The sequence below is a fragment of the Arachis hypogaea genome, chromosome 3 (assembly GCF_003086295.3).
Source record: "Arachis hypogaea cultivar Tifrunner chromosome 3, arahy.Tifrunner.gnm2.J5K5, whole genome shotgun sequence".
Taxonomy (NCBI): Eukaryota; Viridiplantae; Streptophyta; class Magnoliopsida; order Fabales; family Fabaceae; genus Arachis; species Arachis hypogaea.
Genome location: NC_092038.1, coordinates 13,093,357 through 13,107,883, shown reverse-complemented (window position 1 = coordinate 13,107,883; position 14,527 = coordinate 13,093,357). Strand labels below are relative to the sequence as shown.

General features: G+C 34.5%; 1 protein-coding gene across 1 annotated transcript; it reads left to right on the top strand.

Moving 5' to 3' along the window:
• Window positions 1-5,627: 5,627 nt before the first annotated feature.
• On the top strand, window positions 5,628-12,582 carry LOC112789569 (strigolactones hydrolase CXE15-like). The gene is made up of 2 exons (XM_025831520.3): window positions 5,628-6,573; window positions 12,033-12,582. The coding sequence occupies exons 1-2, from the start codon at window positions 5,897-5,899 to the stop codon at window positions 12,337-12,339; spliced, it is 984 nt and encodes a 327-aa protein (XP_025687305.1). The 5' UTR covers window positions 5,628-5,896; the 3' UTR covers window positions 12,340-12,582.
• Window positions 12,583-14,527: the final 1,945 nt, after the last annotated feature.

Sequence of the window (14,527 nt, the reverse complement as noted above, 5' to 3'; positions counted from 1 at the left end):
GTAAATCCACATCCCCAGAGTTTGAGAAAGGGTTGATAGAAAAAATTGTTGACTTTATTTTCTTGTACAAAACTGGCCAAATCAATATTCTATTAGTGACTACATCTATTTTTTTAGGCATATCATGAATCTTTTCCTCTGGGTCAGCTGAATTGTTCGAGGAAAAAAGATTCTCAAAGTAGTTTTATGCAGTTTGAGCAATTTCATCCGGTTGCGTTGCTGAATTTCCTACTTCATCCTCTATAACTACACCTTATTCCTCCTTGATCTTGATTTGAATTTAGAGTGAAAATTTTGTGTATTCCTATCTCCTCAATTCAACCATTGAACCCTGGATTTCTTTCTCCAATATCGTTCTTCGTCTTCCATGATACTCCTCAAGCACTGCTTCCAATACCCGAATCTCTATAGGATTAACATGGCTATCTTTTCATATTTAGAAACAGCCTTTCTTGAATGTGTGAGGTCTAGGTTGGGAAATTAGTGTGAGAGTTCCTCTACCAGTCCACCAATCGAGGGTTAATAGTCTTTAGTTTTTTAGCTAACTTGAACATTGGAGACCTGGGTTTTCTATCTTCCATGACTCCTTAATTAATGTCACCTCCTCCTCTTTTTCACACCATCTTTCTTGGAAGTGGAATCTTCTCTTAAACCTCCTTTCTTGTCTATCACCACTTAGTAAGATTAGTTTGTGATCTGACCTAGTGTAATCTAAATGAGTCACGAATGCATTCGACCAAGCCACTCTCCAAACATTAGTGACAAGCACCCTATTAAGTCTCTCACGAATTAGATTACCTCCAAACTAATGGTTGCTCCATGTGAATTTTCCTTCTTCGAAGCCTAAATCTACCAACTCACCATGATTGATAAAATCATTAAGATCTTGAATTGAGGAATGAGGATTTTGCCTTATTTCGACCTCCTTCCTTTTCATGGTGTGACCGAAGTGCATTAAAGTTTTCCATCATAGTAATTTTCTCATCCCCAATCTAAACCTGTTTCAGTATTCTTTCGAATTGTTCTCTTTTTTTTGCTTCTTCCATGGCTAAATAAACCCCAATGGCCTCCCATTGTTGATTGGTTTCCTCTTGGAGACATTTGAAGTGAATAAAAAACTTTCTTGCTCAATTACATGTAAACTAACACCTTTTTTCCATGCAACTACCATACCTCCTGCTTGACCCACTAGATCCGCTGTGAAACAATTTGTAAATTTCGCTGTTCTAACTGTCATCTCTACTGTCAAAGCAATATTTTTAGTTTAACATAGAAACAATGCCTCAAGAGAATGGGATCTAGTGATCCCTTGGATGTTGTGAACTATCATAGATTTTTTCAAACTCCGACAATTCCAAACTATCATCTTTATCCCTCATTGGGTGTCATTTATTGGGTGGCACCCTATCCCTTACCTGCTCATATAGCTTCTTCTTGACATAATCTCTTCTTGTTCATACTATCTTGAACCCCCATATTTTTTCTCTTGGACTCTAAGATTGAGTTGAGAGTTGTCTTCCTTCGGGCTAACTGTTTCAGGTTTAACTTCCTACTCCCTTTTCTCTCCTTACTTCCGCTTGTTGCTCCAAAGGAAAATAAGCTGTCATAATTTTCAACTTCTATCAAATTCTCATTTCTTATCTTGTTTTGTTCTCTTCCTTCCATTACTCGTTTTTCCTCCCCCAGTTTCTCCTACCCCTTTTTCCACCTTTGAATTTCAATTTTGTTGCCTGAAACCTACCTCAGTTCCTCTATTTTGTAATTTTTCATATTGAACTGATAAGTTGGCAAAAACACAGATTAGATTCACTGGTGTAGACTTTCTCGACGTTTGTTTCCTCTCATTCTTCTTTTTAGATTTATTGGAGTTTTGATTCTCCTTTTGGTCTTCTATTTTTCTCTCCACTTGTTTGGATCTCAACTACGAACCCCACTGTTCTATTTTTGACTGTCCAATCATCGTATCCTCCAAATTCTGCTAGAAATTTCTCACTTCATGTCCAAAAAAATCACAGTAGTAGCAAAAGTTACCAATACATTCATATTTTAGGTTCACATCTATTAATTTCTGATTACTACCTGAAATCTTAACTATTATTCTCAATGATTTTGTAATGTCCGATATCACTTTTGTCTTCAACACTCTTTACCCCTCATAAAAAATAAACCTGTCTGCAGCACTTTTCCAATCATTTCTCCTACTTTTCTGCCCAGGCTTCTCATTTTACATTGTTCTGGTAATCCCCATAACTTAATCCACGTTGAAACCATTGCAAATTCTTGATCTTTAATTTCCAGTTCTTCATTGCACCTTCTTAAATTCAATATGTAGTTTTTGAAAAGTCAAAGAACTCCTATTTCTATTTATATTAGACCATATTTTTTTTTTAAAAAAGAATTGGAACCAGTTTTTTTCGTGATCCATGACTTTGAAACCTACCAGTTGACTCGAAATCGTATCAAGGTTGCTTCAATATTCCTGGACTAAATTTTTATCTAAAAATAGTCTGCCTACTAGACTATTCGAATACTTTTCTAACTTTTCTCTTATGTCTTTATCATCAAACAGAATGACTGGGTCTTCGTCTGTCACATCAGCATTGTTACCTTGAAGTGGATCGCCAGCAGGTGCTGCCATTGTTACCTAATTAGCTCCTATGAGACATGCTCACAAAATTAGGATTTTCCTGTAAAATTCTAGCAGACCAAAGTACTCAAACAAATCCTAGAAAATTTACCACCAGGGTTTGTTTGATAATATTTTTATACTACTGTTAAAAAATTAACACTAGGATTCTATTGTTTAAAAAATGGATATTCTATGTATTTAAAATAGTTTTTTATAGCACTTGATCCACTTGTAAATTTTAGTTAGACTTGGTATTGAAAATAAAGGCCCATTTCAAGTTCAGGGGTCATCTCTTCCTTTACACTATTATTCAAAAACTACGGAGAGTCAAATCTTATTTCTCCTCTCTTCCTCTTTATTATGTGCGGTGCTGTTGCCAGAAGACTTGTCGTCGGCGAGCCAGGCACCACCGTCCGGCTCTAATGGCTCCTTCTCCATCTTCCCTAAGTTTCATTCACACTGCTCCATGCCGAATCCACCGCTAGCCACGGTAACCCGTCACTGTCTCGTACTCCATTGTGATCCCAAGAAAAGACCGCCACCATGAGAGGTTGCGGCGTCACCACCATAGGACAGACGTGATGGCAACTTCAGCCACTGCATCTCGAATATTTGGAGCCAGTCGCTGACTCCACTTCGTGAGAAATTTCCAACAGATTTGGCGCACCCTGTTCTCCTCGCTTTTCTGCTGTGGAGGTGTTGCTTTCATCGCTATCACAGTTGTTGATAGCATAGCAAGAGTTCCAGACCCACTTGAGGATGTTGAGAAGGGTTCAAGAAGTAAAGAGGTTGGGCCAGAAGTAGTGAATAAGGTGAGAGATGGCCCAAAGAGAGTGAGAAAAGCCCCAAAATAGTTGGAAGACAATACTAATTAATGGAATGCACAGTAGGAGATTACGCTTGGGAGGTGAGGTGGCTAGTTTGTTAAAATGAGTGAAACTTATGATAAAAGCAATGGATAACAGAATTGGGGAATAATATGAAAATTCATTGTGGAATCTATTAGGAGTTTCTCCCTCAACTCGAAGGAGAAATTTCGGTAGATTTCTTCAATCATCAATACACAGTCCATTCATTCATTTATTCCTACAAATTGTTTCTTTTATACATTTGAATTCACATATAATTCATTATACAATTCTTCTTCTTCTTACATAATCAGAACTATCATTTGGTGATTTTATTGAGAGATTCAAGCATGGGAGTTTCAGAGATTGTCACCTTGCAACGAAGCTACATCGAGTTAAAGAGCAAATTTACGTCCAATGACAATTGATTGACCGCCATGGAAAAGACCTTGAAAGAGCTCAACGTTACGTTGAAGGAAGCTCTTAAGCTGAAGGAGGTCAAGTGTGACTCACCATGGGAAGGGACCCAGCTTCATCGAGATCACCAATTCAACCCTTACTGCTGACCTTGAAAAGGATGAATGTTGAGCTACCTATGTTCGATGGTGATGGAGTGGAAGAGTGAATATTCAAGGTTCGAGAATACTTTGAGTGGTATGCGATTTTGGAAGATATGAGGGTACGTATGATCTCTTTCCATCTCACTGGATCTGCATATAATTGGTACAGATGGGAAATCAATAACAATATTCAATATACTTGTGATTCATTCTTAGATGCATTAGTTACTCGATTTGGCCAAAATGTATTTTATGTTCGTAAAGCTACTAGTAAAGAGTTGAAGTAGGTGAATTCTATTGCTGAATATCATAGTCAATTTGAAGATTTATCAAATCAAATGTCCGGTTTAAAAGAAAATTGGTTAATTTCTTTGTTTGTGGCCAACCTACAAGACTACCTCAAGTGTGATCTACTCTTAGCTAAACTTACCTCCTATGTCACGGCTGTCTCCCTTGCCAAACTTTATGAATAAAAACACCAAATAACCTCAAAGACCAGCCCTAAAAAAATAATGAGTACCCATAATTCCAATCACACAATGACTACTAATAGACCACAACCACTTAGAGAACCCTTAAACCCTGTTAGATTGATACTCCAATCTGGCCTTCTTACAAATTTAGCCCCACATAACCCCAGTCATCAAACTTTAACCAACTTCACCCATTCAAAAAGCTTATCACGACAGAAATCAAACAGAAACGGAAAAAAGTTTTAATGTAAATAATCATTTTATATTAATCCGTGCCTTTTGGAATATAAATTTATTTTTGATGTAATCATTTAATCAATCCAATGACTTTTAAAAGGTTATATCCAAATAAGTTTATTAAAAAGGTTATGTGTACATTTTAAATTAATCAATAAATTATCTATTATTTTTTTATAAATACATTATTTAATTTATTTTTAATATATATTTTATATTTTAATATATATTCTATATATATAACTGAATTAATAATTGTATTTTTGTTGTGCATATATTATGGTTGTCCATTTGTTTACTGATTATTGATGGTTAAACTTTAATTTTTCTTGTAGAATTGATTTTATTAATGTTAAATATGAGAATTATTCAATTAGAAAATTTTAAAGTAATTTTAATTTATAATGACCATTATTTTTAGTCGGCACTCCACAATATTTTTAGTCCAATAGTTTAGCATCATATTTTTAATCAATATTTTTAAATATTTTTAATTAATTACTAATTAAAAATAATAAATTATGATGATGGTGTAATATTGCTTGTAATAATTTGCCTATATAAATTTTAGATATTTTATTTTAAAATTAGAAAAAATAGAGTACCTTTGAATAGTAATTGGATAGACACTCGGCAAGTACTAAAAACATAAGGACAAAAGAAAGAAAGAATGACTAAGGTAGTGACAACATTTGCATGATTGATTAATGAGGAGTGCTAGTGCCGGTACTTTTGTTAAATTTTAGTCAATACTTAATCATAAAAAAAAATTGAGTGATTTTATATTATTAGATACAATTTTACACTATTAAAAAACATTAATAACTAATTGATAGCTAAAAATGAGAAAACCTATAGTCCTTAGACTTTTACTTGATTATATCCAACAAGAAAATGCCTGACCTAAGAGCCACATATGCTTCTGAGTTCTTACCTCGGTTGCCGTTTGTCTTACATGTCAACCACACTTAAGAAAATTCCAATGAAATCATGCATCACCATTCACCAACTACTTTTTTTTTTTGCTTTGCATCTTTTTATTAATTTCTTTTTTTCTTCTTCTCCCTTTGATACTCTCTACTTTACACACATAACTGATCCATTAAAATTTAAAACATCCAACATCCTTTTGCTTCACAAAGAGAAAAAATGTCCAACACGTTGGATTCCAAGCCCACCTTAGTGGATGATTGTCGTGGTGTTCTTCATGTGTACAGTGATGGTTCTATAGTGCGTTCTTCCAATCCAAGTTTCAATGTTCCTGTCCAAGACGACGGCACCGTTTTGTGGAAAGATGTCATTTTTTATCCTACCCATGACCTTTGGCTTCGGCTCTACAAGCCAGCCGGTTCGTGCCACTCCGGCTCCAAGCTTCCCATATTTTACTATATCCACGGCGGCGGCTTTTGCATCGGCTCCCGCACGTGGCCTAATTGTCAAAACTATTGTTTTCGGCTAGCTTCTGAGCTTCAAGCCGTGGTCGTTGCCCCAGATTATCGGCTCGCTCCCGAGAATCGGCTCCCAGCTGCAATTGAGGATGGCTACACGGCCATCAAGTGGCTTCAAGCCCAAGCTGTGAGCGACAAGCCGGATCCATGGTTGAATGGAGTGGGTGATTTCAGCCGAGTGTTCATATCGGGCGACTCAGCCGGTGGAAACATAGCTCACAATTTGGCTGTTAGGCTCGGCTCCAAGTCGCTGGAGTTGGCGCCAGTTCAGGTGAAAGGCTATATTCTATTGGCACCTTTCTTTGGTGGAACTATCCGAACCAAATTAGAAGCTGAAGGACCTAAAGATGCTTTTCTCAATTTGGAACTCATTGACAGGTTTTGGATACTAAATTTTCGAAAATTATTTCGACACTCATTTTATCACTTCAATTTTAATATAATCCACACTCTAATACCATACTCTTGATTTTCTGAGTCCGATGAGTAATCATAGTAAAATTATGGATGTCTGTAAGATATCGAGAAAGACATAATTATTGTCCAAAGATAAAATTAGAGAAGAAATACAATAAGGTATGAAACTTTTATTAACATTAAACATGATTATATTATTATTGCTAACACTCTTATTTTTGTTAATTAGAAGGGATTAAAAGAGGGAGAGAGATAGGTTCTTCTCGTTATTGGAGAGAATGAAAAATCCCCTTTAGAAAATATTTGTTGAGTTATTACACGTTATATACTATGTACTTTTTTTTATGTACTCTCACTAAAAAATAATTACAATGGTAAACCTATTATTGATAAAGAAATAATCTAGGTAACACCCTCCCGCAAGCTAGAATTGTGTAAATCTAACAATCCTAGCTTGGAAATATTGGCAAGAAAAGGACCCGGTGGCAGAGCTTTGGTAAGAAAATCAGCAAGTTGATCCTTTGAACGAACTGGCATAAGATGAATGAGACCAGACAAATGCTTTTCACGAACAATGTGGCAGTCCACTTCAATGTGTTTAGTTCTTTCATGAAAAATGGGATTATTGGCAATGTGAATAGCTGACTGGTTGTCACAGAATAGAGTGATAGACTTTTGAAGCGGCAAGCCAATGAAATCCATTAAGAAAGATAACCAACTAGCTTCACAAGTGGCAACAGCAAGAGACCTATATTCAGCTTCTGCAGAGGACTTGGCAACTGTGGTTTGCTTTTTACTCTTCCAGCTAATGAGCGAGTTCCCAAGCATGAAGCAATAACTGGAAATGGAGCGACGAGTATCGGCACAGGTAGCCCAGTCAGCATCGGCAAATCCAGTGAGATGCAGATTAGAAGTAGAGGAGAAGAAGAGACCAGTTGCAGGTCGGCCTTTTAAATATCGGAGTACACGAAAAGCAGCCTGTAGGTGAGAAGTTGTTGCACAGTCCAAAAATTGGCTCAAACGTCCCACAGCATAAGAGATATCGGGTCTAGTATTTGTAAGGTAAAGGAGTCGGCCGATGAGCTGCCTGTAAACAGTGTTGTCTGTTAAAATGGTACCTGATTCCTTTGAAATTTTCTGACTATAATCAAATGGAGTAGAGAGAGGCTTGCAATCTAGATAACCAAAATCTCTGAGAAGGTCCATGGTGTACTTCCGCTGATAAATGTGAATTCCAGAGTTAGAGCGTGCTACTTCCATTCCCAAGAAGTATTTGAGATCACCAAGATCCTTTATTTTGAATTTGTCATCCAAATCTTGCTTGATGGAATTGATTTCACCAATGTCATTCCCGGTTAAAACCAAGTCATCAACATATACTAGAATGGCAGTGAAGCTTTGAGATTGTTTCTTAATGAAGAGTGAATGATCATCAAAAAACTGCTTATAACCAGCATCCACAAGAGTCTGAGTGAGCTTAATGTTCCATTGCCTGCTTGCTTGCTTAAGCCCATATAGAGATTTTTGCAATTTACAAACCAAACCTGGTTGTGACACAGCCAAACCGGGTGGTATCTTCATATAAACTTCTTTGTCCAAATCTCCATGAAGGAAGGCAGTGTTGACATCCAGCTGTTTCAAATGCCATTTCTTTGCCGCTGCTAATGCTAACATTACTCGTAGGGTAGTCATTTTGACAACTGGACTAAAAGTATCACCATAATCTACTCCTTGCACTTGAGTGAATCCTTTTGCAACTAGCCTCGCTTTGTGCCTTTCTATGGTGCCATCGGGATTGAATTTTACCCGAAAAACCCATTTGCAACCCACAGCCTTCTTGTCTTTTGGGAGTTCAGTGAGACACCAAGTTCTGTTCTGATCTAGAGCTGTCAATTCATCTTGTATTGCCTTTCTCCAACATTCATGTGCAGCCGCTTCCTCATAAGTGCTAGGTTCTTGATTTGAGGTGATGGCTAGAGAAAGTGACTTATATTTCGGGGTTAGTTTATCATATGACAAGTGTTGTGAGATAGGATATAAAGAGTTAGAGTTGGAAACATTGCTAGAGTGAGCTGTGTGGGTTGTCAAACAATGATAGTCCTTCAAATAAGCAGGCGGTTTCTTGACTCTTTCAGACTTTCTAGTAATGCAGTCATGTGTGATGTCAGAGTGTTGTGATGCAGGTGCATTATCAATGTGTGGTGTGGTAATTGGTGCAATGGTGTGTGAGGAAATTGGTGAGTGCATTGAGCTTGAGAAATGTTCATTTGAATCTATGAGTGTGGTATGTGTGGGTGATTGCAAATGATGTGTGGATAGTGTATCATATTGAAAAAGATCAATGCATTGTGGAGTACGAATGGGCACTTCAGAAATGTCAGTGCTAATGGAATGTAAAAATGGAAAATGAGTTTCATAAAAAATTACATTTCTGGATATGAAAATTTCCTTTGATTTTAAATCAATAAGTCAAAAACCCTTTGTTCCTAATTTAAAACCAAGAAAAGCTGTTTTTCTGGCTCTTGGGTCTAATTTTGTTCTTGAATTTGTTAATGTGGAGGCATATGCAAGAGAACCAAATACTCTTAAATATGAAAGGTCAGGTAAGTTGCCATACAAAAGCTTATAAGGACTAGCATTATTCAGGTTAGTGCTGGGCAGCCTATTAATTAGGTGAATGGCGTGAGCAACTGCGTATTGCCAAAAACAATGTGGAATTCCTGATTGAAATAGCAGTGCTCTAGCAACACCTAAAATATGCTGGTGTTTTCTCTCTACAATCCCGTTTTGCTCTGGTGTTTCTACACAAGAAGTTTGGTGTAAAATTCCAGTTGATGCAAAAAAGGGTTTTAGAGTGAATTCTGGCCCATTGTCGGTCCTTATACACTTAACTTGTTTTTCAAAATGTACTCTGACAAAATTCACAAAATTAATAACCAATTGTGATGCTTCAGATTTGGTTTTCATAAAAAAAATCCAAGTGAATTTGCTCTTACCATCCACCACAGTCAAAAAATACCTATGTCCTTCATTGGAAGGGACAGAAATAGGACCCCAGATATCCATATGAACTAAATCAAAACAATCTTTTATTTTAGTTGTACTAAGATTAAAAGATAATTTCTTTTGTTTTGCAAAATGACATGAATCACAAGGAAAATTTGAAGCAATACTATCTATAAAAGGATAATACTTCTTCAGAAAAATCAATTTATGCATGAGTATGTGTCCTAATCTAAGATGCCAAATGTTGTTGTGCTCACTGTGTGAAGGTGTGGTGGGATGAGTAGTAGTAGTAGTTACCGCCAATGAAGCTTGCTTTGTTGGAAGAGGGGGAAAATGAGAGAATTCTGGTTCTCTACTCATTGTATATAACCCTTCTATACACTCAGCAATGCCAATCATTTTTGATGTGGATCTATCTTGTATCTCACAACACTTATCATTGATTAACAATTGACAATGTAAGTTTGAGGTTAACTTTGACACAGATATCAATTTAAAATCAAAAGAAGGAATGTATAAAACATTTTTGAGAAAAAAAAATTTAGAGAATGTGATTGTGCCAATGATAGTGCTAACAGTTTTGGTTCCATTTGGCAATATCACATTGATTGGATCAATATTTTGAAAACTTGCAAAATCTTTTAAGTCAAAAGTCACATGATCTGTTGCACCGGAATCAATGATCCATAGTGCAGATTTTGGAGTGATAATGCTCATAATTCTCGCATTAAAATGTAATGCAATGGTTTTACCTGGAGTGGAAGTGTGAATGGAATTAGTCAAAATTTGATTTGCATTATGAGGTTGTTGCTGCACACTTTTGTCTTTGATCAACTCTAACAAGGCAAATCTTTGCTCTGGAGTAAATCCAGATCTTGATATTCCAATGTTCTCTTGGAGACAATTGAGCTGGAATTGTTTGTCATTGAGTATATCATCATGCCCCTCAGTGATCACGTGATTGATGGTGGTGTTATGTTGCTGCCATTGGTAGAAGTGGGAGGAGTACCCATACTTCTTATAGCATACATCTTCTGTGTGGCCTTGCTTGTTGCAATGAGAGCAAGCCAATGTAGCTCCACGACCTCTGCAATGGGAGGATTTGTTTGCCATTTTGAGAAATCAATGAATCACAGAGTAATAGGGATTCAGATCTTCTTCCTTCCAACTCGTTGATCGGAACAGCTATGTTCACCAAGAAAGAATCTTGCGAAATAGCCTCTCATCAAACTCTATTGGATGAGTTTGAAGGAAGAGGTAAGAATGGGGGAAAGAAAATGTCGAAAGAAAAATTAGGGATAGAAAGAGAATGGCAAAATTGGATTGATCTCAATTCACAACTTTTTCTTTTTTTTTTTGATTCACAGCTTGGTTGCTCTCCACGCTCACCGCACCATGAAGAAAATCTCATGCCCTAAGCTGTTCAAGCTGTGATGTTGATGGTTTGATGAATTAGAAGGGATTAAGAGAGGGAGAGAGATAGGTTCTTCTCATTATTGGAGAGAATGAAAAATCCCCTTTAGAAAATATTTGTTGAGTTATTACACCTTATATACTATGTACTTTTTTTATGTACTCTCACTAAAAAATAATTACAATGGTAAACCTATTATTGATAAAGAAATAATCTAGGTAACAATAAATATCGATAAATACTTAAATTTACGGTAATACTAGAGAGATAATAATTAAAGTTTTATTATTTAACATAACATTTATAATTATGCATTTATTATATATAAAATTACACAATTATTCTAATAATAATCTTTGAATACAAAATAAAGTAATTTTAGACTATTTTTTATTATTTTTAAAATATTTTTGTTAATTTATAAGTATGCAAATATCACTGTGAGTGATTAATTAGTGCATAAATTGTGAATATTTTAAGTTTGATTTGGTAAAGTTTTTTAAAGAGGTGATTGTGCTTTTTAAAAGTTCAAACTTTTAATTTTGTGTTTGGTAAATAAAAAAGATCATGTGCTTGTGCTTGCAGTTTTTAAAAGATCCAAATACTTTTGAAAACACCTAAGATAGAACTTTTCAAAGTTGATTTGTACTTTTCAAAATTTAAAAGTCTAATATAACCTCATATGTTAATTAATTTTCAAATTTAATATTTACATTTATGTCTATTATAGTATTTTTAAATTTTAAAAGCTATTTTACCAAACGCAATTGATGTTGCTTCTGTTTATTAAAAGTTATTTTTAATTTGATTTACCAAACATAAAATCATAAATGCTACAACCTACAACTCTTAAGAAATCATCTTTTACAAAATTAACTTTTATAAACTATTTTGAAAAGAAAAAAGCTTTACCAAACTAAGTCTTAGTGTGCAAAGACATCTTTATTGTGTTACTACTCTTTGATGCTAGCTAGTGAATTTGTTATGCATAATTGAACAGGTTTTGGAGGCTTTCAATACCTGTTGGGGAAAACACTGATCATCCACTTGTGAATCCATTTGGACCAATTAGCAAGAGTCTTGAAACAATTGATCTTGACCCAATTCTAGTGGTGGTTGGAGGGAGTGATTTGCTTAGAGACAGGGCAGAGGATTATGCAATGAAACTCAAGGATTTGGGTAAAGATGTTGAGTATGTAGAATTTGAAGGACAACAACATGGTTTCTTCACCATTAATCCCAACTCAGAGCCATCAAAGAAGTTGATGTTGGTCATTAAACATTTCATGAATAAGTATTCTGCCTAAGTTTCAAGGATTCCAACACCACTATTGCTCCTACTTGAATGTTCCATATACTCAATGAATAAGAATTTAGAAGCTACTAAAAAAACTTTTTCATTCAAAATTTAGTAAAACCCTTTTACTTTGTTTTATTTTTATTTCTTAGGGTATGTTTACTTGGAATCATTCCTATCAAAAAATTGTCTTGATGAATTTCATTTAGTCATAAAAAAAGTCTCACTGATCTATCTTTACTTTATGAATACATATATGCATTAGACCAAAACTTTCCTGTATTAAAAATTGAATAACTTTTCCCATGTAATTTGGATCTTAGTAAATGATGCCATGCAATTGAGTTGATCTAAAGCTTCGTTATCTTTCGATCAATTGATATGGAATTATGGATCACTAATCAACATGTAATTAGTCGAACTTTATTTGCTGTGTTATATCATCTGAGTTAACTCCCCCTATTTATACATTTCATTATTTGGCGGAAGTTATAAGCAGGTAAAAAATTGCTTTGGAAAGCTCTCTGTTTTATCAGAGCCTGGTTTCGATCCAGGGACCTGTGGGTTATGGGCCCACCACGCTTCCGCTGCGCCACTCTGATTGTTGATATTAGATGTTCAATTAAATTTACTTATTCTAATAAATACGCAATAAGTGCTATTTTAATTTTCATCACTCCAGTTACCTTTGTCTCCATCTTCAATTCCATCAAATAAAGCACTTTCCCTGGATTTTATTTTATATTTCTAATAATGGAACAAAGATTTGCCATGATCATAAGCAAGGCACGTGGATTTGAAAGAGACAGAGGCTTTTGTTCCTGGTGTTTTTGCTTCGGAAAATTTAAAGATGTATTTGGGTTATATTTTTATTTTTATTTTATTTTGACAAAATAAAAAAAATACAAATCAAATTTTCTTTTATAGAAATACGTGTACTCAAGAGTCTTTTACTTAATTAAATTAAAAAATTATAATATTATGCAACTATTCTAAAACAAAATTGATATATATCATAATTTATATATATAAAAATAAAATAAGTATTTTTTAATATACATAATTGAGACAATTTACACATTTAAATACAAAATCACATTTTAGATACAATTATTACTAGACATAAATTTTTTATATGTCTTGAATATTGTGAATCCAAAATGAATAAACACATGTTGGATGCATTAAATCTAAAATATGTTAAGATGTGGACAATTCACTTAAACAAATGAATTAGAAACCAAATTTACATGAATCCTCTAAACTAAGAAGATATGGTAGCCTATTTTAAAGTAAATCAAATTCATTTACGTTGATTTAGCCATGTATATATAAATCAAATTGAATATATTTGATATAGAATTTTTTTAATAAATCAAATTAATAAAATTCGATTTAGGTATGATGCTAGTGAATCGATTTTATTAGATTAGATTTATCTGAAATGATGATGCACTAAAGTAAATCGAATGAAATGAATTCGATTTATGCATGAAAAGACTATAGGATAAATCGACTCTACTTAATTCGATTTATCCTTTAAAAACAATAATATTAATTTAATTCGATTTAAAATAGACGTCCAACCTATATAAATACGAACAACATGTTGAATTCATATTAGAGTGACACTCAAAATAGCTATGGAGGATAGGGGTGTGCATGGGTCGGGTGAAACCGGGTTTGATGTGACCCAGACCCGACCCGAAATATATACTGGGCCTATTTGTTAGACCCGAACCCGACCCTAGACCCGATGAAACCTATACACTTTCGGGCCACGATTATACCGGGTAAAAGCCGAGTGAAAACCGGGCCGTTAACATTGTATTACCTTGATACCTTCTTGTAAGTTAGCATGTAAAAATATCCAAATTTCCAAGACTCAAACTATTATTTGACATGGTAAAATTCACTTAGAAAATATAATAAGAACCAACTTTTCTCTAAAATTAAAGCATAACCATAATCAATACTAATATTGCCTAATAACACCAAATATTTAAATCAATACAAATAACACAAGATTATGCATTAGTCTAAAGTCTTATGCATTTTAAATATAAAACATTAACTTATAATCTTATATATAATGACTAGTAATACAAAATATTAAGGTTTACAATACTTAAATTTCACATAATAATAGCCATCATCCATCACTAATAACAAAAAATATTAATTGTGTATGATGACCG